This window comes from Anas acuta, chromosome 16 (genome assembly GCF_963932015.1).
Source record: "Anas acuta chromosome 16, bAnaAcu1.1, whole genome shotgun sequence".
NCBI classification, from domain to species: Eukaryota; Metazoa; Chordata; class Aves; order Anseriformes; family Anatidae; genus Anas; species Anas acuta.
The window spans coordinates 3,529,853-3,555,968 of NC_088994.1; the positions used below are offsets into that span (position 1 = coordinate 3,529,853).

At 47.7% G+C, this 26,116-nt stretch overlaps 1 protein-coding gene and 1 long non-coding RNA gene across 2 annotated transcripts; both read right to left on the bottom strand.

Annotated features, from left to right (window-relative positions):
* Positions 1-10,032: 10,032 nt before the first annotated feature.
* On the bottom strand, positions 10,033-15,096 carry LOC137865484 (perilipin-3-like). The gene is made up of 8 exons (XM_068700581.1): positions 14,954-15,096; positions 13,731-13,807; positions 12,819-13,014; positions 12,030-12,112; positions 11,568-11,826; positions 11,173-11,372; positions 10,903-11,031; positions 10,033-10,807 (listed from the first exon to the last, which is right to left on the bottom strand). The coding sequence occupies exons 1-8, from the start codon at positions 15,012-15,014 to the stop codon at positions 10,418-10,420; spliced, it is 1,395 nt and encodes a 464-aa protein (XP_068556682.1). The 5' UTR covers positions 15,015-15,096; the 3' UTR covers positions 10,033-10,417.
* Positions 15,097-18,962: 3,866 nt separating this feature from the next.
* On the bottom strand, positions 18,963-20,463 carry LOC137865532 (uncharacterized). The gene is made up of 2 exons (XR_011101965.1): positions 19,999-20,463; positions 18,963-19,903 (listed from the first exon to the last, which is right to left on the bottom strand). It is a non-coding gene; the product is annotated as an uncharacterized lncRNA (long non-coding RNA).
* Positions 20,464-26,116: the final 5,653 nt, after the last annotated feature.

Below are 26,116 nucleotides of genomic sequence, written 5' to 3' on the forward strand. Positions count from 1 at the left end.
CAGGGCTGCTCTCAGTGAGTTCTTCTCCCACTCTGTGCTCATGTCTGGGATGACCCCGGCCCAGGTGCAGCACCTTGCACTTGGACTTGTTGAACCTCATTAGGTTCACGTGGGCCCACTTCTCCAGCCTATGCAGGACCCTCTGGATGCCCTCCCTTCCTTCTGGTGTATTGACTGCCAGCTTGGTGTCATCTTCAAACTTGCTGAAGGTGCACTCGATCCCACTGTCTGTGACATTGATGAAGATATTAAACAGTGCTGGTCCCAGGACAGACCCCTGAGGGCACTGCTTGTCACCAGCCTCCACCTAGACACAGAGCCACTGAGCACCACGCTCTGGGTGTGACCTTCAGGCCAATTCCTTATCCACCGAATGGCCCACCCATCAAATCCATCTCTCTCCAATTTGGAGATGAGGATGTCAAGTGGGACTGTGTTAAATGCCTTGCAGGAGTCCAGGTAGATGACATCGGTTGGTTTTCCTCTGTCAACTGCTCCAGTCACTCCACCATAGAAAGCCACCAGTTGGGCAGGCATGATTTGCCCTTGGTGAAGCCGTGCTGGCTGTCTCGGATCATCTCCTTGTGTGCATGTGCCTTGACATTCGTGCTTGCTCAAGATGCATCATTCAAGATGCTCACAGCCCTGTGGGATCCCCTTGAATTTCCTACCACAGGTAAGACTGTGGTGAGCACCTGAGTAGAAAAGGAGCCTCTGAACCAGGTCAAGCAGAGATAGAGCCTGGGGATTTCATTCCTGCTTCCAACAGAGCAACCTCCAGAATCAACTGGTCTGCAATCGAATGAGAAAGAGTAAAGAGAAGCACAGCTTGTGACTGCTCTTCCCAGATGCATTTCCTGCAGTATTCTTCACACATTTCAGAGAAAGAGAGAATGGAAAAATGAAACTGTTAGGAGAACTCTTTTCTTATACTGACCTCTGGATGTCAGTGTAAGAGTTTCCCAAGGAAAGGAGCTAAGAGAGGCTTGGCTTCATTAAGGGGGATAACCAGAGGAAAGACTAAACTCCTCCACCTCCCTGCAATGCTGTGGGTGTGGATGGATGCTGTGGTCCCAAGGAGGATCAAAGGACACCAGTTAGGGCACCTACTGCCATGAACAACATTGTGTGAAGTGTATTGTACCCAAAATAAGAACAAGGAAAAAGATGGACACAATGCTTGCACCATGCATACCAGCCTGTCCCAGCTCCCAGTGTTCCCTAGAGAGGAGGAACGGCCCAGCCCCACTCCACCATTTGCATTTTCCTCCATCTATGAGGAGCTCTCTTTTCAGAGCTCTTAACACCAGCCAGCTCATCCCAGCCATTGCCTGCCAGTGGGCTGCTGCATCTAAACCCCTAATTAGGGTGAAGAAACAAACTCAGAGATTTCCTGTAACAGCTGCATAGTGCCTCCTGAAATCACTGAGAAATTGCAGCAATCAGTGTCCCTGCAAGGCCAGGAGTCATCCAAAATCAGTGGTTTCATTTTCTCACTCAGGTATCTCCCCTCCATCCCTTCACATAACATCCAAACAGAGGAAGGACAAAAAAATATATATAAATAAAAATGAAAGCACCTTTCTGGTTTCTCTCCGCACTGAGTTGTTGCGGTGAGGCGGTGCCAACAGTTTCTGTATTATGTGCATGTCTTTGATACCGTGGGCAGCAAGGATCTGGTGTTTGAAAGCAACGGGCTTGGAAACCCCCAGTGGAAGTCACTGAAGATGACAATAAGCCCTGGATGCTCATTTGCCACTGCTCCAGTAGCACATTGCACTCAGAAACAAGGCAGATCCACAGAATGGCTGCATACCCCATTTCACCAACTTTCCTGCCCACTCCCTCCAGATTCCCATTTGTTTGTCTCCAGTCAGGGCTTCCAACACTTTGGCCTAAACACCAGTGCTGGAGATCCTCTGGGAACCCTCAGGTTGTTATATTCTGCTCATCCTTCAACGCCTTGCCAATCACACTGGAAAATGTTATTTCAGGTGTTGCTGCTGCCACGGTGTTCGGACAATGTGTTAGAGATTAACCAACAGCAGGAATTGTCAGGGCCTTTTTATGCGTGGGTGGGAAAGGAAAAAATAAATTACAAAATTAAAAGAATAAAAGAATAAAATCAAACTTAACTGCAGGGCGCCCTGGAGCAGCACCTGTGAGAGGGGAGTTCGTACCAGGTGGGGAGAGCTGTGGGGTCTGTCAGATGCAGTGGCCGTGCTCCTTCCCAGGACAGACAGAGAGCTCAGCCAGGAGGCTGGTGTCACTGAGAACATAGCACCGTCAGGCTTTGCAGAAAAACCTCACAACCTTTCCAGTTGATGGCATGTCTGCAATAAGGGGAGAGCCCATCCAAAATCCAGCATGTGCAAAAACAGAGGTGGGACTGCTTTAGCTGAGAGATCAGCCATCACGTCACTTTTGGGAGGATGAGGTCCTGCAGACATCCCCGTAGCCCAGCACCTCACTGCTGTTACCGCTGGCTCTGAGAGCAAACGCCCAGGCAGTGGCCTGGAGCTGGAGGATACAGCAGGTACCAGCATCCAGATTTGGGGACAGCCTTAAAAGTGGTGGCTTCCCTTCACCACACCAACATCTGACCTCTCCCCTGTCCCAGGGCACATAAACTGCATGTAAAAGGCAAATAGATTAAAATAAAAATAAAAATAAAGAAATAAATAAGACAAGAATTAAAATGGGTCACAGAATCACAGAATTGTAGGGATTGGAAGGGACCTCCAGAGATCATCAGGCCCACAGGCCCTGTGGATCAAAACTGCAATGATCATTACCCAGACCAGTGCCTTTGTGCTTCAGGCCATCCACGCTCATCGCTCAATACCACGAGCTTCTTCCCAGTGCATGGCTGGAAGGTCCAGCTACCAGCAGCACCGCAGGAGAACAGGGCACAGGGACACAGCGCGTAAAGGCAAACAAGACCCTACGGGGCGGGCAGAAAGCCCAGCATGGCGGCTTTCCTAATGCTGCATCCCTCACCCACCAGCAGCAATGAACATGAGAAGGTGCAGCTGGAAGCAACGTCTCTGCTTGTGTGCTCTGCAGGTGAGGACTCTGCTGAGCTGACCCAGCTTTGTGCTGGGTTTCCCCAGCCCATCTCACAGGAGGCAGAGCTGATGCTGCAGCAGGGATGTTGCTGCAACACTGGAAACAGAAGTGTTTTGTTTCAGTGTTTTCCCAGCAAAAGCAGCTGATCAGGCAACATTTCCTTTACTGTTTTCTAGACTTTGATGTTAACAACTGTAACTGAGCGTTCAGAGCCCTGATGCTCCCCCAGAGACAATGAAACCGAATTTCAAAGGGGAGCAGCATGCTCACAAGAAGCATCAGGGGAGCTTCAGCCTCTCTCGGGTTTCCAGATTGTGTCCATTACCCGCAAAGCAGCACTCAAATTGCACGGGGATGCTGACACTGGCATGGGGCTGTGCTTTGCTGAAGCTCTGGGGGAGTGCAGAAGGGATGCCATTACAGGAATCAGTCAGATCCCACTGTTTCCTGCACCTAAAAGCTGAAAACCTTTAAAAACCTCACTATGATATAAAACCAGCTTACCTTAAGTACAACACAGCCTGACAGCAAGGTGAAGCTTTAAACAAGCAACAGGGGGTAAATAATCAGTATTTTGTATATTAACTTACTGTCCTTCCTCCCAGCACTGCAGCCGTTATAGGGGCCAGGGCCCAGGAGCACAGGTCGTTCAGCTCCACTGCCTTCTGAGGAAAGCATTGTAAGATGCAAATCTAAGGGTTTGGGCCAAAGGACAAAATGATTATTGGTGGCAACTTCTGAAAAGAACCATCCACATGGCACTGTGGTAGTTATAGCATACAAACAGGTCGTGTGGATTTTTCCCAGGCTGGTGTTCAGGAGCCAGCCAAACCGTGGGCTTTTCCCTGGTGCTACTTCCTCATGGGAAGTTGCTAGGCATGTTGATTTTGCAATCAATCAACCAAAAAAAAAAAAAAATCTTATATTGAAATTTATTTTCTCTGCTCTGATTTTTTTCCCCACATAGGTACTCTGGTGAATGGGATTCTTAATAGAAAACAGAAATGGCCAGTTGAACCAAGAGGGAATGAATGCACCCTCTGTCCTTTGCTCCCTTTATTCAGTAGGGTTTGCTGCAGTCTCTCTTCTGAGCCAAGCTCTTCCCAGCACTATTGACAACAGAGAGCCTGGAAAACCCTCCGCCAGGATCTGCAGAACCAACAGGCTTGAAAGCAACACACGCTGCGTGCAGGGCTCTCTCTTTCTTTTGTGCTGTTTCATTCCACAACTTTTAAACCTGAGATGTGGAAATACACCAAAGCTTCCTATCTGCGTTCAAGACCCTCTTGTTGTGGCTGTAAATCAGAACCAAGATAAGGAAAACTCCTGAAAGTCTGAGACTGGCAACATAAGAGTGAAAAGGAAGTGCAAAAGCCTTCCTGGAGGCTGCAGCTGCTGCGGCTCATTTGCCCTCCTCTACTCATTGCTCAGCCTGATGGTGAGAATTCAGGGATCCAGTAGAGAACCAACAGCCACAGCGCTGCACAGGCTGCATGTCATGCCCCCACTTGCCAAGGATCAATGAGGGAGTGCGACTTGTGCAACAGCAGACATTAGGAACAAAAATATCTAAAAAAAAATAAAATTGCTTTCCTCTATTCCACAAAATGGCAGGTGTTTCCAATCAGTTTCTTACAGGGTAAACACTGCACTTGGCTTGTAATTTGTTTGGTAAACCTTACATTTGCAGCTGTAATTACCCCATCAAGGCAGCTAAATGATGATGACATTTAAAGTGACCTTCAGCTTGCAGCTGCGATAACCATCCTGCGGGAGAGGTGTATCGGGGAGGCAGCATGCTGCTCCCTGGGTGAGATTTGCCTGCGAATGGGCCAGCCAGATGTTCCTCCAAAACCAGAGAGCTGTTTTAGCAAGCACAGCTTGTACAAGGCTGAATAATTTGATTTCTCTGCCGGGGGAAGGACCACCACAAGCTGCACGCAGCTGGTTGTTTCGTCAATGGGAGAGCTCGGGATATTCTTCCTCCTAGGGAAAAACAGCTCCTGCAAAACCACGGTGTGCAAGGGCAACTCCTTGCAGGATGCTTCATGTATGAGTGGTTACAGGCACTGAATATCTCAGTGCCTCCCACAGAGTGGAATGCTCCTGACCAAGCCTTTCAGTCATCCAGCAGGTCGCAGATCTTGCCCAAATCCTGCCCAAACTGAATCCCCCCATAAAGCACTCCTGCTTTTCTGCTCCAAATGTTGAGATGCTCAGTCTATCCCTCCTTCTCCACGCACGTTGGATTACCACTATTAATTCTGATTCACTATTTTACACCCAGCCTCTTCCCTGCTCTCCAGTTTCCCCCAGCACTCCCTGCCTTCCAGCTCTCTCACCCCTCTCATTTTCCCATTCCACATCTTCCCAGACTTAGCCTGAAACCCCTCCACAGTGTTTCATGCCCTCACTTAGCTTTCCCAAATAATCACCTCCAACAAGCCCTGTGTCCTCCCTCCCAGGGAGGCAGGTCAAGCACACAGGCTGAGCAAGCCACAGCAGACAGCAGCCCTGCCTGCTGCAGATCCCATCCCCATGCAGCCAGCCCTACCAGAACAACAGGACCCACAAGCAGCTGTAAGGACCCTTACTGAGCTTACTTATCCTGAACTGCAAATTTGCTAAACTCTAGAAGCATCTCTGCGGCCCCAACTCTATCCTCAGCCCTCCCAGGGCACCCAGCTCATTGATGAAATGTTATTTTGGAGCAACAAACTCAGTTTGGTCCTGTATGCCAAAATCCCTTGCCCTCCTCAGGAGCTGCAAAGTTGGGTAAGAGCAATCAATTGAAGGAATCTGCAACAAAAAGGCAGTTAAGACTTGCAGAGGTGCCCATGGGAGCATATGGGGAGAGATGGGAAGGAATGCACTGGCCTGTACCAAGTTTATAAAGCAAGCTTAACACAAACAGACAAAAAGAAAGTATCAGTACTGAGGATGGCATAAAATCCAACTGTGTCAGCATTCAGCTTGTTAATTATCCTCCGGATCACCTCCCCTCTAAATTCACTGCCGGAGCAGCTCAAGTTGAATCTAAATAAATATGAGAATCAGAGAGAGACTCGGAAGTCAATACTGTGAACTAACTCCTTCTACAAATGGATTTTCATTACCGCAGGGGCAGATGCCAGTGTCCAGAAAGCACCACAACAAGGGCAATTATTTGCTGGCAGTGCTCTGTATTCACAGGAGGTGCTTTGCCTGGTTTGCAGCTGTAAAGGGCAGCTGGGCTATCGATCAGGTCAGACGCCTGTCGCTCCTGGAGGCATCAGGGGTTTTAACAAGCCGCACAAAGGCAGTATTGGAATTGTCACAAGTTCACGCTTGGTTTGTAAGGCAATTTGAAGCAGATTTATTGACCCCCTTTCCCTTTCCTGCCATCCGCAGGGTATGGAGGAAAGCAGAGCTGTCCAGCTCAACACCTCGTCAGGACCTGCCAGAAGAGGTCCTTGACAGGAGCCTCTGGAAGGGGGAAGAGCTGAGTGCTGATGCCTGCAAAGATTTCAGTAGGAAAAGCATCCAGCTGGGAGCCCAGGTGACTGCAAAAGGCTGCTCATAAATGTACTACTTCTGTCCTTCTCCAGCAAAGCCCTTTCCCAGCTGTTTCTATACCCACCATGGTCTCACCTGAGCATTTCATCCTGCCCAGCAGGGCAGGATCCAAATGAGAGCACAGGGAACTCCCTTCAGGTTTTCCTCTCCCATGCTCTGAAGCCTTTGGTTTCCTCCTCTGACACAAGCAGAGGTAATAACAGGAGCAAGAGAGGACAAAGGGTTACAACAGGAAAGCACAGGGGCAGCCCACAAAATGCAGCTCCTGCCTGCCGCTGTGTGATGGGGGGAGACTGGAGTAGGTCCCACAGCCTGACTCTGCCCCCACACTGGCCAGTCACAGCATCCTCATTTCCCAGCACTGAGAGCAGAAGCTTCCTCCAGTTTCCACTGTAGATTAATGCCAATAAGCTCTGAGAGTCTTAAACTTCTCCAAGCAGAGACCTTACAGGTCACATAAAAATAGAATTCAGATCACACCTAATCAGGGCACCAGCCACCCGAGCAGTCCTTCAGGGTGATAACAGCCCTTCAGGGGGATCACTTTAAAAAAATAATAATAATAATATTATTTTACAGTGCACAATCAGTGGATTTTTTTTAAGACTTGACAATATATAAATATAACAAGAAATATGAAAATTAAAGAGAAATTAGAGTCCTTATGAGCAGCAAAAGAGCTTTCATCTTTCAGCACTTGCTAAGAACTTTCAGTTTCCCAATCTAGTGCCTTCTTGACAAAGCTGCTTGGGAAGAAACCCTCCTTAAGCAGTTACCCTTGCCAATTAGAGGTCACATTAACACGCTGGCTAATGCCTCCTAACTCAACTTGTGGAAGATGACAGCTTTTTGGAATATTGCCTGAGGTAGCCTTCAGCCAGTGCCAGCACACTCCCTGACCTATAAACCAGGCATTTGAACAATGAACAGCAGGGACTGAATAAAAAGAGGCACGAGTATGAGTGGAGAATTAAATAATTAATAAAGTGTTAAGTAAAATGGCAGAGGGAGGTGAGGTGGCATCTAGCAAGAGGGGAAACGAGGAGCAAGTGCCCCTGTGATTGCATTTAAAATTCAAATCATCCTGCAACTGAGCTATCACATGTGGCCACAGCCTAAGTAGGCAGGAACAGCAGTAGGGGAGGTTAAGGTGTAATTACTTGGGCTACGATTTTCAGAATTTGATTATCAGAATTAAGGAGCATTACAAAATTTCCAAGGGCTACTGAGAGCAAGAAAAGACATCTCAAAGCATATCTTTCCAGCCAAGGTGTTTGTCTAGGATTTGATTCACTTCTCCAATGTGAGTCAAAGAATAAGCATAGACAAACAGGTCTAGATAAAAACAGGGAACAAATTGGGTGCACACCCAGAGATGAGAGAAGTTTACACTTCAGCTATTTGCAAAAAGCCCGTCCATTTCTCATTCCCAGTTTCTTTTCAGCTTTATCCTCCTGTCTCCGCAGCACAGACAAGACCAAGAGAAGAGCTAGGGAGATAGAAATCAAACTATTCCTGGCCACAGCTAGTCTTGGTGAAGGTTTTGTCCTTCTCGCTTGGTCTAAAAGATCAGTGGTTCCCTGAATCTTTATAGAGATGAAATAGGAAACAAACACATGCAGAGGCTTCCACTCAGACACTTCTTCCCAACCTGAGCTTGAAGCTGCCACAAAAATGCTGGTTTAGCCTATCACAGACCATGGAGTCTATAGCAGTAGCATAGAAGGGCCACAAAAACCTTACAGGTATTGGGCTGCCCCCCACTAGCTCCAGCACAGGGAACCAGGGATACCCCAGCCATGTGCAGCATCAGAGTCCCCAGCTGCCAAGGGGACCACAGGACAGCACAGGTCAGTACTCCTTTAAGTTACAGCCTGGATGCACAGGATCCAAGAAGGTGGAGAAGGTTATTTATGTTCTGTCCTCACAAGGTTATCTCAAAAAGGTCTTAGGAACACAGATACTTTGGAAAGCCCTACCCTATAGCACCTGTATTACCCAGGCAGATTCTGAGGTACGACTGTGCAATGGGTCTGACACCTGCAGTTTTTTACATTACCTCCAGTGCTATCTGGTAACTCCAAGGTGCCTTAAGTAAAGGAGACCAGGTGGGAAACAGCAGCCAGAGATAAGGAGTGCTACACAACAGTCATGAACCCTCAAAACACAGCTAGAGGAATTCCCACGATTCAGGGCAACTTCAAGCTAGGAAAAACTAGAACAGATCCTCAGGGAAAAAAAAAGAGTCACAGGTGGATTTTTTTAACCCTTAAATATATCAACTGTTAAAGATTCAATACATCCTTGAGGGATGTTTTTCTGGAAGCATATGAAGGAGTTGCTCTACTTTGCACAGGGAGGATGGTCACTGGTGTAAGAGATCCACACTCATACAGTCAACCTCCAGCGCAGTTTTGTAGCCCATAACTTCCCCTTATGAAACAAAACATCTGGAAACAACTTCTCCTGAGAACTTGACTGATTTGCTTTCTCCCACTGTATACCAGGCTCCCAAGGTAAGAGCAGTCAATAGTGACTACAGGAATTGGGTTTAAGCAATAAGCAAGTATACGCCCCAATGATCCATAAGCAGAACATGCATGATTTGCTAGGCTAAGCACTAAATTAATATAGATCTGATCAGCTGCACTGGTAAGTCGGTGTGGAATACAAGGATGTCCAGCTAAGTTTAGCATCTCTAGGTAGCTCTGTGCAGCTTTGCTGTAGAAGAATAGAGCATACAGCATATTTCCCACCAAGGAGCAGGACTAGCTCCAATGCTTCTTCCAATAAGTGCCCCACTTCCCTCCCTACAGCTTCAGCAGTAATTACATCACACAGACTGAATTTACCTCTCCTTGGAGTTCTTTGCCAAAGAGAAATTGGTCAGCAGTAATCAGAGAGCATGCAGTGGAGAGGTGACACCTGCAATTTATTTCAGGTCTCAACAATAGCTCAGCCTTACAACACAGGTTGGCTTATTGTTTTGCCTCCAGGACAAGCCAGTTGCTATTTAAGGAGTGCTGGCCAGAGAGCTGTCTAATGGTCTCTCACTGAATCTAGACCTGAAGCTGCACTGTATCAGAAGTTCACATTGCATCAGTGGATTAACTGAAGCCAGACCTCAGGGATCACACGGTCCTGCCACAGTACAGCACTAAGCCACCACACATAGTGGTTGCAGCAACAGCTATTTGTACTCAGGAGAAAAAGAGAAGACCATAGCTGTGGTTCCTCCATAAGCCTCAACACCACTGCTTAGAGGCTTTAAAGCAAGTTTTCAGAATCCAGATCCACCCATTTTTTCCAGCTAAGCAGTGATATTGCCCTTGAAGATGGGAAAATTATAGCTCATATCCGATGAGCAGCACTCACAGCGCCTCTCCAGAAAAGAAGAGAAAGTAAGCATTTTTGTATGCAGTAGTTTTATTTTAAACAGTTATGCTAGGTCGTATACATACAGCTTCTAGGAAGAGTTCTTTACTTTGCATACTGTGTTGAAGGATTAAGACCAACAGCAGATATTGCATGAGTACAGGCATTACGTGGATACACCATGGAAGGCCATACCTTAGACAGCTTGCTAGGGAGGTGGGGGCACTGGAGACCTTCAGGTCTGTATCTTCAGCCAATGCTCAGCCACCAGCACCAAGGAGCAGTCCTACTAACCTCCATTACCCCCTGAAATTTATTACCCAATGATTATTCAGTGTGACAGCTCCACCTTCAGCTGGGAAGTAGGGTAAAGCTATCAAAGTCCAAGCTCCCAGGCCTGCACTCAGGGCCTTGCCTTTCACAGGGAGGAGGCAGGAGCTTCATGAGCCCCTGCTTCCTCCTGCAAGGTCTCCTCCTGCAGAGTTTCCTCCTCCTCCTGAGGAGAGAAGGGTCCCACCAGCCAGGAGGGAGGCCGGTTGTCCTTCAGGTAGTCCAGCAGCTCCTCCATGTACTCCTGGATCACAGCCAGCTTCCCCCGGCTCTGGGCCAAGACACTGCTGGACAAGTCCTGGAAGGAATTCGCTGCTGAGAAAGAAGAACGAAGCTCTTCTATGGTATTAAGGGATTGTTTCACCTTATCCTGAAGGCTTGAGGGAAGGCCTCTGATTGCAGACACAATTTTACAACAGGTGATTTGCAGCTGCTGTGTGATGCTGCGTGCCATCAGCAGGGCCAGAGACTCCATCTCCTGGGAAGAGGCAGAAAGGACAAGTTCAGGAGTACATTAATTAGAGAAAAGTAAAAGGGCTCTGGGCTTCTCCTTGCTCTCCCCCAGGGAGATACCTCTGGCTCTGCAGAGCTGGCAGATCTGCTGTCTTCAGGAAGCTTCCTAGTCCAGTCCAGCCACATCTGGCACAGTTTCTCCTGCCCTTCCTGAAGCTTTTTATTAAAGCCTTGCTTAAACACCTCAATCTGTGCCGGGGAAAAAAAAAGTTGGTGTCAGGACACATCAGCTTGTAATCACAGGATTTTTAATCACAGCAATGAAGCTGAGGCCAAGACAACCTCTTGGTCACCTCCTGCCCTCCAACAGGGAGGCCAGGCTCTGCCTACCAGTTCAATGATGGAGTGAAGCTGTCCAAGAGCCTCCTGCATGCCCTGCCAGATCCGCTTCATTTTATCTGAAGAGTGCAGGTAGGCAAACTGGCGAAGTTCATCAGAGAGAGAGCCCAACCGCACAAAGTACCTCCTCTTCTCCTGCTGCTGCTCCACAGACATTATACCTGCATCCTCCTCAGATGCTGCCAGTTTGGCTGGGGAAAAAGACAGTACCTGTAAGCAGCTGATCAAAGGTTCTTACCAAGCAGAGCTAAGAGGCAGGAAATCTTGGACTAGGAGTCAGGAAGCCTCCCGCATGGCACTTTCCACTAGCCACATTCCAAAGGAATGGGGCTGACCACCCTCCAATTGATGATCCTATTATAGATAGTCACATGTTGTTTCCTGACCTAATTCCTCATTTCCAATGGGGAGAGAGTTGTCTTCTTCTGTTCTCCCCAGCACAGCCTCTGCTCTGCTCACAGCCATCTGGCCCACTCTGGAGTCCATGACCATCCCCACACTGCTGGTTACTGCAGATCTGGCAGCTTCCACACTGCTGTGAATAGCACCCTTAGTTGCATCTATCACCTCTGTCACTCTGCTGCTCACAGCATCCTTTGCCTCTGCCACTGTGGATGACACCAGCTCTTTTGTTTCAGAGATAACCTGCAGAAGAGATTTATGTCAGGTAAGGGCTTATGGTGAACTGCACTAGAAGGACTCTGCATAGTGTCTGCTTATTATGTGCTCCTATAGGAGCTTGTACTGTGCACCTAAGGAGTATTTCATTCCTTCTGGGAAGCTACCTCACTCCCAAGCTTAGAAAGTCTGCAATGACCAGCCTGGGATGCACTACCTTTAAGTCTCACCTGGTCCACTGGCTTTTGGAGGAGTGGAACCTTTTCCCCTAGTTTATCCAAACCTTTGGAGGCATACTCATTTGCTGCAGCAACTGTTTATAAAGAAAAAAAGTGTTAAAGCTTGTGGGATAGAACAGCAGGAAAAACAAGTCCTATCTTCCAGAGGACAGTGCTCTGCAAGGAGCCTGGATCAAAGTCTCCACCCAGGCCACCAAGCCAAGCATACTCTGCTGTAAGCTGAATTTGTAGAGCAGCTTCTCTTAATCTCCACATAGATCTACTCACTTTGATAGTAGCCAATTTTTACTTGCATGGACATAGCCACCTACACTTATTTCCCTCCTGTAGATCCTTGAATAAAGTTCAAGTGTAGTCCTTATCTCTATAGAAGAAAAAAAATGCCCCAAACCCCAGTATGCCAAGGATCCAGGATCAAGTAGTAACTGACAGGACAGGGATACCCACTCTGGACTTAAAGTGAACAAGAAGAGGCCTTTTCCTGCAGCCTCTGCAAAGGTACGAGAATCAAGCTATGAGCAACTGATATACAAGACTTCGGACCTGGCAAGATCAGCTTTAGAGCAGCCAAACTCAATACTCATCTTCCAGGGAGAACATCCCTCTATCACATTACCCAGAGTAAGACTCAGCTTTTTGACATTATAAATAAGTCTGGAGTTGTCCTTTTACCATGGAGAAAGAGAAGTGCATTCCCACACTCTAGGGCTCCTTTCAGAGCTGGAAGGAGAGAGAGACCTTCAGAGGCAGCTGCAGACCTCCTTTTCCCCAGGGAGTTACCTTGAGGCTCCAGTGTAGTCAGAAGTGGCTGCACACAGCTGGCTGTGGCTTCAGTCATGCTCTTCACTCCTTTCTCTGCTGCATCACAGACAGACCTGATGTAGGGGTGGCTCTCCTTAGTGGAGGCATAAGCTGTAGAAACCATGTCACAGGCAGAGCTGACAAAGGTCAGGTTAGCCATCTGATTTACTGCATCCTAAAAGGGGAAAGTAGTCATGAAGCTTGCAAACATGACACTGAGCACGCAACTATGTGGTGTTGCACCAAAATTTCAACTTGCCTGTTCAAGTGACCTGCCATAAGGTAAGCAAGACAAGCCTTGCTTAGACATGTGCCTTAAAGTCCACAAGCAGACTTTAAAACACCTGTGGAGCACTGACACTTATATCCAGTCCATCATGGAGAGGTTTTCCTCCAGTGCAACACTACCCAAGGGACTTCTGAGTCCGCAGACAACCTCAGTGCTTCTGGACACATATCCAGTTCTAGTTCATTTTGTAGAGCTGTTTAACAACCCAGTACCCCAAAGAGAGGTTGTAAACAAACAGGCTTTACACTGCTCTGTAACAAGCATGAAGTTGGTCATGGGGAACAAGGCAAGCACAGGGGGTTCCTGGGCTGCTGGAACATGGGAACCTTTCCACAGGAGCATTGCCAGTAGCAAGCCAGGCTCTTGGCTACAGTATGAGATGCACATCTCTCCTAGCCAAGGACCAGGCCATTTCACTTAGCCTAAGAGGTTATCCCAAGGGCCCTCACGTGTACCTGGGGCTGTGCTGCCACCCCTATTTGCAGAGGGGCTGTAAGGCAAGGACTGAGCAGAGATGTTCCTTCCTCCACACAGGCAGAGCCTCAGCCACAGCAAGGCCACCTGAGAGCTGCCACTCATTTCATCTCACACAGGGCACCTACCTGTTGCTCCTCTTCCTTCACCTCTGGGGAGCTCTTCACAGCTTCCTCTTTATCAGGCATAGCAGAGGCCATCGCAGCTGCAATGCAAGTAGTACCATGGTTTAAGAGAAATTCAACCAAACCACTAGCAAGCCTCCAGAGGAGCTCCCCTTCCTAACATAATCAGGAGATTTTTTAGTGTCCATTAAGGACAGATCCCAGAATGAGTCTCACAGAAACAAAGTTCTCTTTTTGCAATAGAAGGTGTTTTTGCAGTGGAAAATTCCACTAACCTTGTACATTCAGAAGTGATTGTGCAGGCACAACAGTAGCATAGCAGCAGGGAGTACATTAAGATAAGGTCCTGCTGTCCCAAAACAAGGAGTATAGCTAAGAAAAACAGGATGAGCAGTGTGAAATCAGTAAAAAAAAAAAAAAACAAGTCACGGGCCCTCTAATCACAAGAGAAGGGAGAAAAAGGAAAAGGAGAAATTAACAGTTGGTCAAATAGAGTTGGACACATATGGTATAGTAGTAAATGTGAGGTAGGTTGTGAACCTGTAGCACTCAGCCAGTGAGGAACAGGGAAGGAATCAAGCATCAGGTAGTGGAGAATATAAGGTTTTGGTATACTTTTAACATGCACCCCTGCTTGCAGGATGCCTGCCATTGCAATTCAATTGCAAATAAGAATAGCTTCAAAGACAACCCTGTCTGAGAAATTGAGATACTTCTCACAGTCCCCTCCCCTTATAGGGGAAAAGGGTCTACAGAATTTCCAGAACCAGCTAATGTTTAGGTTTCACATTGCCCTCATTCCCCTTATATAAAGGAAGTATCTCCCCACTCTAGATCTCTGTTAGAGAGAGATCATATCGATAGTGAGCACTCTGCTTAGGAGAGGGATCTGGTACCTCTTTCCTCCCCACCAAGGCTTAGAGAAGCTCTTGTACTAGGAGAGGGGTAGTAACAGCAGATTTAGAGGAAAAAGGAAAAAGAAGAGACACGTTCAGAAGTCTGCTCTCCTGCCAAAAGCACAGCCCAACCCCACCCAGCTTTCCACACAACACCAGCACAGGCCATACCTAACCCTTCAGCCAGGATCACAGGCAATCATGTGTTAATTAAGACTCATTTCACTCTGTGCTTAAACAACATAAGACACATTTAAACATGAACCTGGAGGTCACAAAACAGTTACAGCCTCACCAACCAAAAGCTTTCCCTCCTGCAGCAAACAGTACCTTTTTCCCCCCGTTGAAGGTAAGCAGATGACCAGCAAGAAGGAACCAGGCACCACACCATGCTGCCCCCCTGCTCCCTGCCTTTATATGCTGGATGGAGAAGTGAGCTGGGGAGGGACCCGAGTGACTGACAGCTCTGGAAAGCAGCAGAAAGGACCCAGGGTCTGTCCTGGCCTATGAGGAGTGGAAAAGGGCAGTGATGGGTCCTGCAGTGTCTCATTAATCGCTCTGTAATCAAGCAGGTACACCTGGCTCTGGGCAGGGGAGCTTCTTTCAGAGGTTCCTGCAAATGGAGAGAAGTAAGGGTGGTGTAGCCTTCTATGGCCTTACATGAGGTTCCACAACCTTTTGTGATCATCTTCTAAGATCTTGCATCAGGTCACGGGTACAGTCTGGAAATAGCAATTTCTTGTCTTTTTTTTTTTAATTGGTAAATAAGAACCAGAAAAGAAAAGGAAATAAAGAGATCTAGAGAAGGGCTTCACTCCTAATGTGGGATTCCTATTGCTTTTATCTGACAGTGCTTGAAGTTTAATGCTGGAAATACTGGAAAAAGGGAAACACCACTCCCCTTTTAAAAAGGTAGAAAGGGGGTCCTGGGGAACTACAGACCAGTGAGCCTCACCTCTGTGCCTGGCAAGATCATGGAAAAGATCCTCCTGGAAGCAATGTCAAGTCGCATGCAAGACAAGGAGGTGATCCGAGACAGCCAGCACGGCTTCACCAAGGGCAAATCGTGCCTGACCAACTGGTGGCTTTCTATGGTGGAGTGACTGCAGCAGTTGACAGACGAAAACCAACCAATGTCATCTACCTGGACTTCTACAAGGCCTTTGATATGGTCCCACATGACATCCTGGCCTCCAAATTGGAGAGAGATGGGTTTGATGGCTGGGACATTCAGTGGGTAAGGAATTGAAGGAAATTGAAGGAAATGAACGTCATTACAGCCTTTCAATACTTGAAGGAGGCATATAAAAAAAGATGGAGAGCATCTCTGCTCAATCAGATATTGACAGGAGGAGGTGGAATGGTTTTAAACTAAAAGAAGGGAGTTTTAGATTAGTGGTTAGAAGGAAATTTTTCACCCAGTTGATGGTGAGGCACTGGAACAGGTTTCCCAGAGAGGATGTGGATGCCCCATCTCTGGAGGTGTTCAAGACCAGGTTAGATGAGGACCTGAGCAACTCGATCTAGTGGGTGGCATCGCTATGGCAGGGGTGTTGGAACTGGATGATCTTGGTGATCCCTGCCAAACTGAGCCATTCTATGATTCTATGATTCTAGGGGAAACTGGGGCCCCATGATCCATCCCCATCAGCAGAGCTTCACCTGTTTGCAGAAAGACTCCTCGGTCTCTCACCAGGACCAGGGTCCTTCCTGGTGGTGGTGGGCATAGTCAGCAGGAAGGGGCAGCCAGCAGCATCTGGCTCCTGCAGTGATTCTCCCTGTATGCAATCTAGTGGCTTTAAAATACAGAAATACTCACATCAGCTGAGAAGCTCGTACTGCAGCTGCTTGTAGTCCCATCAGAAACTTCTGAGTGGGGTGGGATTTTCATCCCACCAAGAGTCGCTGCTTTACTTATGCATCATCCAACATTTCAGCAAGCCTGCTAATGAGTGGGAGTTCAGCACTGAACCTTTGCAGGATCTGGGTAGATGAGAGTTTGCTTTGTTTGCAGGAGAACACGTAAAACATTTGTGTTACAACCTGCATCCAGCACCCCAGCTCCTCGAATACAGCATCTGTCATTGCTTTCATTTAAAAATAAAATCAAAAGAAGAGAAAAAAAAAAAAAAGCTGTGAGTAGGTGGCACCAGTGAAACAGCAACATGGATCTGCTCCGTAGTTACCTGCCAGAGGAACGTGGATCCCAGCAGCAGAGCAGACAGGACTGGCACCCACCCACACAGTGTGAGCTAAATTGCCTTCCTCTCTTCCCAGTATTCATGAGCTCACTCCCAGCCAGCATCCATCAGGATACCATGGCAGCTACAGAGCCCTTTCCCTGTGCAGGGAGCTGCCTGATCTCTGCTCCCACAGCAGAGCAAGTGCCCCAAGGCAGCCTGTGCCCCACACCAACCTTTGCAACCCCTGTTTCCCATGTGCACAAGGGCAGATGATGCACAGAGCCCTGGAAGCCCCTCCAGAGCCTCAGGTCTCAGCCAGGGCTTTAGAGGCTTCAACCGGTGCTTAACATTTGTGGTGTGGTCCCTCCAGGAGCCAGTCCTGGTACCGGGAGCTGAAATTGAGAAATACAGCAGCCCTGTTTGCCCACTGGGGCAAGTTTCTGCCCACATACACCAAGCTAATGGAAAGGAGACAGAACAGCAAGGGTGGCTGCAAATGATGCTTGTGTTGGCAGTCAGCAAACACAGATCCTTTTGGCAGGAGCTGAGCAGGACTCCTGCTTGCTGCCGGAGCCAGATAAAGATGGTGGTGGATTGGTACGTGGCAGAACAGTGGGGAGCAGGAAATGCGAAACCTGGGAGGAAAACAGACTTTAGCCAGTCCTTTATAAACACAAAACAGCCACCCTGGTAAATCCTGATGGCTCAAATACAACAGAGATAATAGCAAATCCTTCCTAGTGAGATGATTAAAAATAAATCTGAGATTTCTATAACCTCTCTCCTTTGTCTGTGAAGCTTAAGAGGGAACCCAGGCAGTCCTTAGCCTGTCCTGACCCTACCCACGTCCCAAGTGCATAGCACGGAGGTAGGGATGGGGTGTGTGTGCAAGGATGAAGGGAGTGTGCCAACATGGTGCAGGATGGCTTAACCACAGGGACACAGGGGCAGCTCCAGGAAGAGCAGGGGTGAGCACACCTTGCGGTGTGCCTGGTGGTGGAAAGTGCCCTGGGCCTGCAGAAGGAATTGAATACAGATCTACTATAACTGCAGTAACGCATTTGCACCAGCAGTTATATATCACTACATGTATTTTTGCATTAAGGTAGGGCTACCAGGTTTTGAGAAGAACATACAGGTGCTGAATATCCACTGGGGGAAAAAAAAAAAAAAAAAAAAAAAAAAGGTGACTTGGAAAAACTGTTTGGCTAGATGAGCTCAAACAGACACTGACTTGGTTGCTTCTGTTTTGGCAGCAGTGGTTATAGGTATGTGTAAAAGCAGAGTTTTGTGTTCCCATATAACATTATTGATGAGCTATAAGATCTGAGGTTATTTCAAGGGCTCTTCATTTCTACCTAAGTCTTTCTGATGTGCCACTCTTCAGGTCTGGGTGCATGTGCCCTTGTACCTCTTATCTACAGTTCTCCTTATGTCTCTGGATGGTGAAGATTATCAGTAATTTAGCCACTGTGATGATGGACCCTAAGCACCGTACATTCTAATTTTTATACTAAATAAAAGGCATTACCTGTGGTTTCTCGAGTGCATTTAATGGCAAACTCAGTGTTAGAAAAAGGAAAAGCCACTTCTGAATGGCCCTAGCTGCACAAAGATCACAATGTCATGCAGTTTTCTGGATGATGAGCTTGGGCAGGGCTGTAAAATAAGCCTGTTGTAACAGCCAGGAAACTGCTGGCAAGTGAGATGCTGGAAGCTAGTCCAGCAAACCTGGAGGTTCTGACATGCCGTCTTTCCTCAGAGCTCGCTATCACCTTAACAGAGAATATGAGAGCAGTCAGAGTCTAAATTCCTGTTCTGCTCCCTTGTAACTTTCCTGAAAAAGAGGAAAAATTCCTCCGACTACTCGCTGTCCTCCAGATGAGCCCTGAAGCAGTGGTGAACATCATGTCAGAGGATCCAGCTTCCCAGAACACCTCGAGGAAGCAGTGTTCGTGCCATTTGCCTTTGAGTTTATTTTTCACTTTCTGCCTTGGGACAAGACGTACATTACAGCATTGCTGAAGCACATCACTCCCTGCACAGCAGTGGCTGCCAGCACCCACCTCTCACTGCTCCCTGTGTCCCCAGCCTTGAGTGCCCTGCGTGCAGCAGTGGCATTACGCCAGCCGCAGTGCCCAGGCTGGGTCTTGTGGTGTTGAGGAGTCAGACGAGTGGGTCCTCCACCCGACAGAACAACAGGCAAGACTTTGGGTGATCAGAGTGATAATGAGGTTTGTTCCCTCGTATGGGGACAGAAAGACCTTTGGTGTCTTGAGCCGTTCATGCAGCTTCTCTGCCTGAGCTGAGTCTCCCAAGGATGTTTACAAGAGAAACAGCATTTTGAACTTGTGGAAATGGATGCTACCGCTACTTCCAAATTTTTTTTCCAGGAGATGAGCTCTGTCTGTCACAACAAGAGCCTTAGGAGGGCCCCAGACTCTCTCGGGAGGAAGGCAGCTCCTGCTGTCCCACACCTGTCAAGTGCACTGAGGCACTGAGGATGGATCCCGAAACCCTGCAGGTTTCCCAGAGAAAGAAGACATTCATGTTTCTGTTCCTGTGCTGAGCTTGAGCTGCTTTACAGAAGAAAGCCAGGCAGCTGGACCTCTCTCTTAGCTCCCTGTAGCTGCCTTCAGAGGAGAGAAGAACTGATTACAGAGGCAGATGCATCAACCTGACTCAACCCCTGAACTCCTGCAGAAAGCCCTTCAAAACCATACTGACTTCCAAGAACCTGCTGCTGTCCCCTCTCATGCCCTCTCTTTACTACTTAGTTCATTTTGAAAGCAGGATGTTTTGCTAAGCCCTCTTGGCAGAAGAAAAGCTCCTACAGAGGCAGAAAACAGCGAGCAATTTCATGTTACAGGTCTGCTGGCTTTAGGACCAAAAGGCATGACCTAGTGCTTTGTGTCACGGGGGAGCAGAGACTTTCTGCTTTGAAATTGCTGCTCAGATCCTTTGTAGTACTGACTGAGCCTTTCTGTCTTGGAAAAGTGTAATGAGTGTGATATCTGTCTGCCTGCTGCAGCTGGGTAGTGACGGTGACAACTGCCCAACATTGCCTTCCTTGGCCAAAGCTGCAGAGCACCTGTGCCTGTAAGGAAGATAAAGATGAACATTCAACATCAGAAATGGGGGGGACAGAAAAGGGGGACAAGGAAAGGCAGCCAGAATGGGCATTGCCATTACCTTTTTCTCATAGGCAGCACAATTCATGCAGAGAAACTCAGAAAGCTGGTGGTGTTGAACTGGAGCATCCTCTGCTGCTTGGGCACTGTGAGATATGTTCATCTGATTCGTGTCAGTATGGAACAATGCTAGGGCCGCATGGTATGATGAATGTGACCTTCTGTTTTACATACCCTTGTATAACCACAAGTCTAAGAAAAACAGAGTGGTTAATGTATATAGTTCTTGTATCTTGCAAAGGAATGTTTTAGCAATTTGTGTCAATAGAGAGCTTGAAGGGAAATGTATTTGTAGACTTTTCCTTGGAGTCTCTGATATTTGGGGGGGGTTCAGAATAACTGCTAACTATTATGACTATTGCATGGGATACTATGCAAGTCTCTGCTATCCAGCCAGGAGATTAAGGAGACGGGGAGAGCTGGAAAACAGCTAAAAGACACAGCTTGCAGGGGATGTTACACAAGTCTCTGACATCCAGCCAAGTTGGACAAAGGAGAAGGACAAGAGGGAGGAAGACTATGAGCCTTCAGCACAAGAGACCCCCAGAGACCCCCAGAGGGACCACCGGAGACTGATACGCATGCTCCAGTAGGAGGGTTTGGATTCCGGAAACTAATTATAATAACCCTGTTTTTTTTAGAAGTAGTAATGAATATGTATTGGTCTAGGAGCATAAAAATCAGCTACTTGATGTAACTGGTGTGCGTCTTGGTGGAGCAGAGACTCCCAGCACACCCAGCGCTGTTTGCTTACCTCTATTCCTTTAATAAATTGTAAACTTTGTTTATAGTCCTATTTTGAAGACTGAGCCATTTATTACAGGCACTGATGGTCAGGGTAGAAAAAATGTTGTTATTTCTGTTTTTGTTGTGTTTTTTTTTTTTTTTTTTCCTTTACTTGGTGGTACTCATCTGAACTCCACTGGATAAGGAAGAAAAATATGTTTGTCTGTAGGCTGGCAGTGAACTCCTCAGCACTGCAGGTGAGTGCTCAGCTTTTCCCCTCTGCAGCTGAAATCCTCTTGGGGTGTGTGTGCATGTGGCTGGCAGATTGGTCTTTCCTCCTATCACTGCTGAGACCACCTATAGCTGGGGAAAGACACTGCCCAGGGTGGGGATGGGGAGGGCACAGGTGCTGCTGTGCTGAGCAGGCAGAAGTCTTGTGCAGAAGTTATGGAGGGCAACTGGACCCAAAGGTCTGCTCCAGCCCATGCTGGAGAAATCAAAGAACCAGATCAGCTAATCTAAGAGGGCTACAGCTAACTGGTTTTTCTGTCTTTGTATCACATCTCGAGCATTTGCACTAGATGCAAATGAATGCCTGTTTCCGTGCTCATTATTGCACTGATGTTTGAAGACCACGGAGCTATTGTGGAAAAGAAGGGCTCCAGCCAAGCCAGAGGAGAGCCTGTGGATGCTGTATCCATGGCGACAGCTCCTTCCACTTTCAGAGCTCTGACACCAATTAGAGGCAGTCTTTCCACTGCTAATGATGGGAATGGGGAGGCCGGAGCACTGGGCTGGACCTGGAGGCTGTGGGACTCCGTCCCCAGTTCTGCCAGCTGCCTGCGGGTGGCTTTCTCTGAGGCGGCTCAGCTCCGTGTCTCTCCTTCCCCATCTTTAGAATGGGGATCATGATACCGGCCTTTTTCTGCAAAATGCTTTGTGATCTGCTGATGAAAAGTGCCAGGTGAGAGCTACGATAACTGATAATAAACTCCACACTTACCATTAGAAAGGCAGTTCCTGCTCAAGGCAAGTCACAGTCCCCTTAACCAGAGGCACAGTTTCTCAGTGCAGATCTGGCCAGCTACAGCTGCCAAGCCCATTGCTTTGCTTCATAGAACGGCCTCAAGGATCATCCAGCTCCAACCCCCCTGCCATAGGCAGGGACACATCAGGTTGCCCACGGCCTCATCTAACCTGGCCTTGAACACCCCCAAGGATGGGACGTCCGTGTCTTCTCTGGGCAGCCTGTGCCAGGGCCTCACCACCCTCTGAGGGAAGAATTTCCTCCTAACCTCTAATCTAAGTCTCCCCTCTTTTAGTTTAAAACCATTCCACCTTCTCCTGTCAATATCTGAGCAAAGAGTTGCTCTCCATCCTTTTTATAAGCCTCTTTCAGGTACTGAAAAGCTGCGATGAGGTCCCCCCGGAGCCTTCTCCTCTCCAGGCTGACCACCCCCAGCTCTCTCAGCCTTCCTGCTCAGGAGAGGTGCTCCAGCCCTCTGGGCATCTTGTGGCCTCCTCTGGCCCTGCTCCAACAGTCCCACATCCTCCTGGTGCTGGGGGCCCAGAGCTGGACGCAGGGCTCCAAGTGCACAATCTGCCCTTGGCGAAGCTGTGCTGGCTGTCTCGGATCACCTCTTTGTCTTGCATCTCCCTTAATTTTGCTTCCAGGAGGATTTTTTCCATGATCTTGCCAGGCACAGAGGTGAGGTTCTGACTATCAGTAAAGACTGAGGCAAAGAAGTTGTTGAGTACCTCAGCCTTCTCCATGTCTGTCGCTTCTGTGATAGCAGTCAGTTATATTTGCCTAACTGCACCATGGTTTCCAATTCCTCCTGCTTGTTTCCAATTCCTCTTGCAGCAGGAGGAGAAGGCATGTAGTGTCTCATGTAGGGATGTGCTTACCCAGACCCTTGGCTCAGCGAGCAGAGCTGTCAGGGGGATGAGTTGGTCTCCACTGCCCTTCAAATCTGTTTCTGCTAAGACCTGGATAAACTGAGACAGTGGCTGTGTGAAACAGCTGCCTGGCCCTTGAGGAAGTGCCACCAGCCTTCTCCCACCACCCCTCATTACTGCACCAGGACTGCTAGGCAGGTGGGACCAGAACGCAGTTCTTGGCTGAAGAAGGCAACAGGGGGTTACCCATAGCAGACCCCAGAAGCCCCTCCAACAGCTGGAAGGCTGATGCTTGGCTAGCTGTGCTTGGTTGCAGTGTGGGAGATAGATCTGGAGGGTTTGCAAGAGGCATGTGTGCAGAGGGGGTTATTGCCCTTCTGCAATGCAAACCAGGAGGTCTGAGCACACTAAATACACTTGCTTGGATTGTACTGGCTTATGTCATCTGTGTAACACATGATCAGCAGGTAACTTAGGGCCAGCATTTGAAGAGAACACCCACTGAACTGTCAGAAAAATGCTTCAGAAATTTCATTTGAAGTCCCTCCCATGTAAAGAAACTATAACTTGAAATATGTACAGAGCACAAAAGAATAGGCTCTAGCAGCAGATTTAAAAAATCAGTGCTTTAGGCAATCTCCTTAGCAGCTTGTTAGATGTTTTATAAGTGTCCTTCCCAGCTCCAGAAGAAATAATACTACTAATGATCATGTCAGATGCAAAATAATTTCACAGCCTTTTTTTCTCTGTGAGCTTTCCAACTTCAATAAATCAAGTTCCCTTCTATGCAGATGGAGAAATCCAAAACCCATAGTACAGATGGTTAGGGAAGGGAAGGGAAGGGAAGGGAAGGGAAGGGAAGGGAAGGGAAGGGAAGGGAAGGGAAGGGAAGGGAAGGGAAGGGAAGGGAAGGGAAGGGAAGGGAAGGGAAGGGAAGGGAAGGGAAGGGAAGGGAAGGGAAGGGAAGGGAAGGGAAGGGAAGGGAAGGGTCATCTTTTTCTGCATTAGTTCCAGCCAATACTTTGCATTCACAAGTCAGGCACTTGCTGAGCTGTGATACCTTCTCATTAGCACAGCTGAGTGCTCTCTGGGATCCCATGAGGAGGTGTTAGACTTAAGCATGGAGAAACATAATAAGGGAATCTGCACGTGCCTGCATGTTTCACTGCTCTGCAAAGTGATCTGGTGGCCCCAGCAGAGGTGGTGAGCATCCAGGTTTCCCCAGGGTTGGGGTGGTGAGATTGTCGTGCTGTGGCGTGATATTCCTGCAGGCTGAGAGGTGATTTACATGCCTGATGCACCGGGGGAGGCTTTCAGCCAGTGAACTGTGGGAACTATTATTCTCCTTGCAAATAGCCCTGTGCTCAGGATGATTGTCCTTGAGGACATAACCACACCTGAACGATTATCTCAATCCACCAGGAGAAGCTTTCCTGCTAGTGACACACTTGGGGATGGCAGAGATGAAGCAGGGCAGAAAGGACACAGGCGCCTTCCTGTCTCCTGCCCAACAACACACCAGGGGGAGTTTTACTCCTTTGTTTTTAAAGATAGAATGTTGTATAGGGGAGGTAGCAAACATATTTTAAATTTCTGCCTTGAAATTTTTGGTTTATTTCTAATGAAATCATTGCAACCCAAGCTAAGGTAATTTGAACTACCCAGAAAATGCCTGTTTAGAGTCACTTTCCCAGATACATCTTGGAACTGCTGAATTTTCACAGGGGGTGATGGGGAAAAGGTCCCAGAAATGACTGATAAAAAAAATGAGTTGAAATGAGCAGAGCAGTATGAATCTTCAGTGCTCAATGTAGTTATAGAGCAAGAATAAATAACTTACACTGCCAGATCAATCTTCCAACGTTGATTGCACTCATCTACTCTCTTTGTTCTGAATAATAGAAAACATCACTCCAGGCTCCTGCAGAAAGTAGACTAGGGCCAACAGCTCACCAGCATCAAGGCTTGGGCCTGTCTGTAGAGCACTGGAGTAGGGTGACGGCCTCCTCTTGTGCTCCTCCTGCCCTGCAGGTGCTGCCTCCTGCTCAGTACTGCTTGATGCAGGTGTTACTTTGGGCTGGGGTAATTAGAGCTGCTCCATCTGCGTTTGTGGGTGAGAAGGGACTCCCCCAGCGCTGCGTCAGGAGCAAGACGAGCACACCTCTCCCTCGACAACGCATGATCCCTGAGCAGGGGAGCAGGTTTGTGTCTCATGACGGGTTGCAGATCCTAAATGCAACCAAAAGCTTTGTCTGGAATTTGTATGTCTATAAAGGCATTCGCTCTCATCCAGTTCTCTGGTGCCTGCTAGACTTTGAGCTCACACAATGATTCTGCTCTCTGTTGGGATACTTACACTACCTTTTTCTTATTGAGTTGCCTATTTTTTTTTCACATTTTGCAAGAATGTAATTACCTTTGAAACCTCTTCGCTGCTCTGTAAGACCTGATTGAAATTTAGCCAATGGATTCAGAAGCTTGCACAGGAACAATCTGAAAACCCAAGGAGATAGTTACACTGCAATGTGAAATAATCCATAATCCATCTGAGATTAATTTATCCATAGCATTTACATTTTTTTCCCTATATGTCAACTGATGCAACTTGGATAAATTCATTCCAAGCCTGTATGTCCCTTATTTTTCCTTTAAACCACCTGAAGAACCCAGCACCACCCTGTAGCTGCTCCCCCTCAAGACCTGCCAAGGACCCCATGGTGAGCAGAGCAACAGCCTCCACTCACGACCTTTTCAATTTGTCTGCAGAGCTAGAAAATGCAATTAAAATGAGAAACAAAAGGTCAGAAACCAGAAAACATGTGACTGAATAAATCTAATCTTTTGTGTGTGGATATTTAATCTCTTAATTGTTAAAGCTGTACCTGAATTCCAAGCATGGCCATAGAGGTAAATGAGAAACACAAATGTAGTGATCTTCTTCAGGTCTTCATCTTCCATGTGAGTTTTCTCTCTCTTGCTTAGTCTAAGCTTTGGGTCTTATTTTGCTTATTTCCCTGCCTTCAGTTGTGATAAACCTCCATGGGGTCCCTGTTTGTTTCACACATGGCTCAGAGGGTGGCAGGGAGCAGCCCATCCTTCACATCAATCCGTCATCGGCCATGGTGAGCAGGAGCTTTTCTTTCTAAACGAAAAGCCTCCCAGTAACGGCAGGCTGAGATTAATAAAAATGACTAGTTGGGGCAATTTGGTGCTATCAGCCATCCCATATATCCCCCTTTTTGGAAAGCCTCTGACCTTTACTGTCTCTCTTCAGATTTTCTTCCTACTGTCCCACCGACTGATCCCAAACAGATGTCTTTTTTTTCCACATAGCATATCTTGAGGCTTTCACAAGAGAATGATGATGCAATATCCAGTCCTTGAGGTCTGGAAACTTCATTTTAGAGGAGAGAATCTGTGTCATACTTCTTGGCAGGGAGACTGCAGGGCAGGTGTTATAAACCATAGATGGTTTCCGAATGGAGATTGTCCAC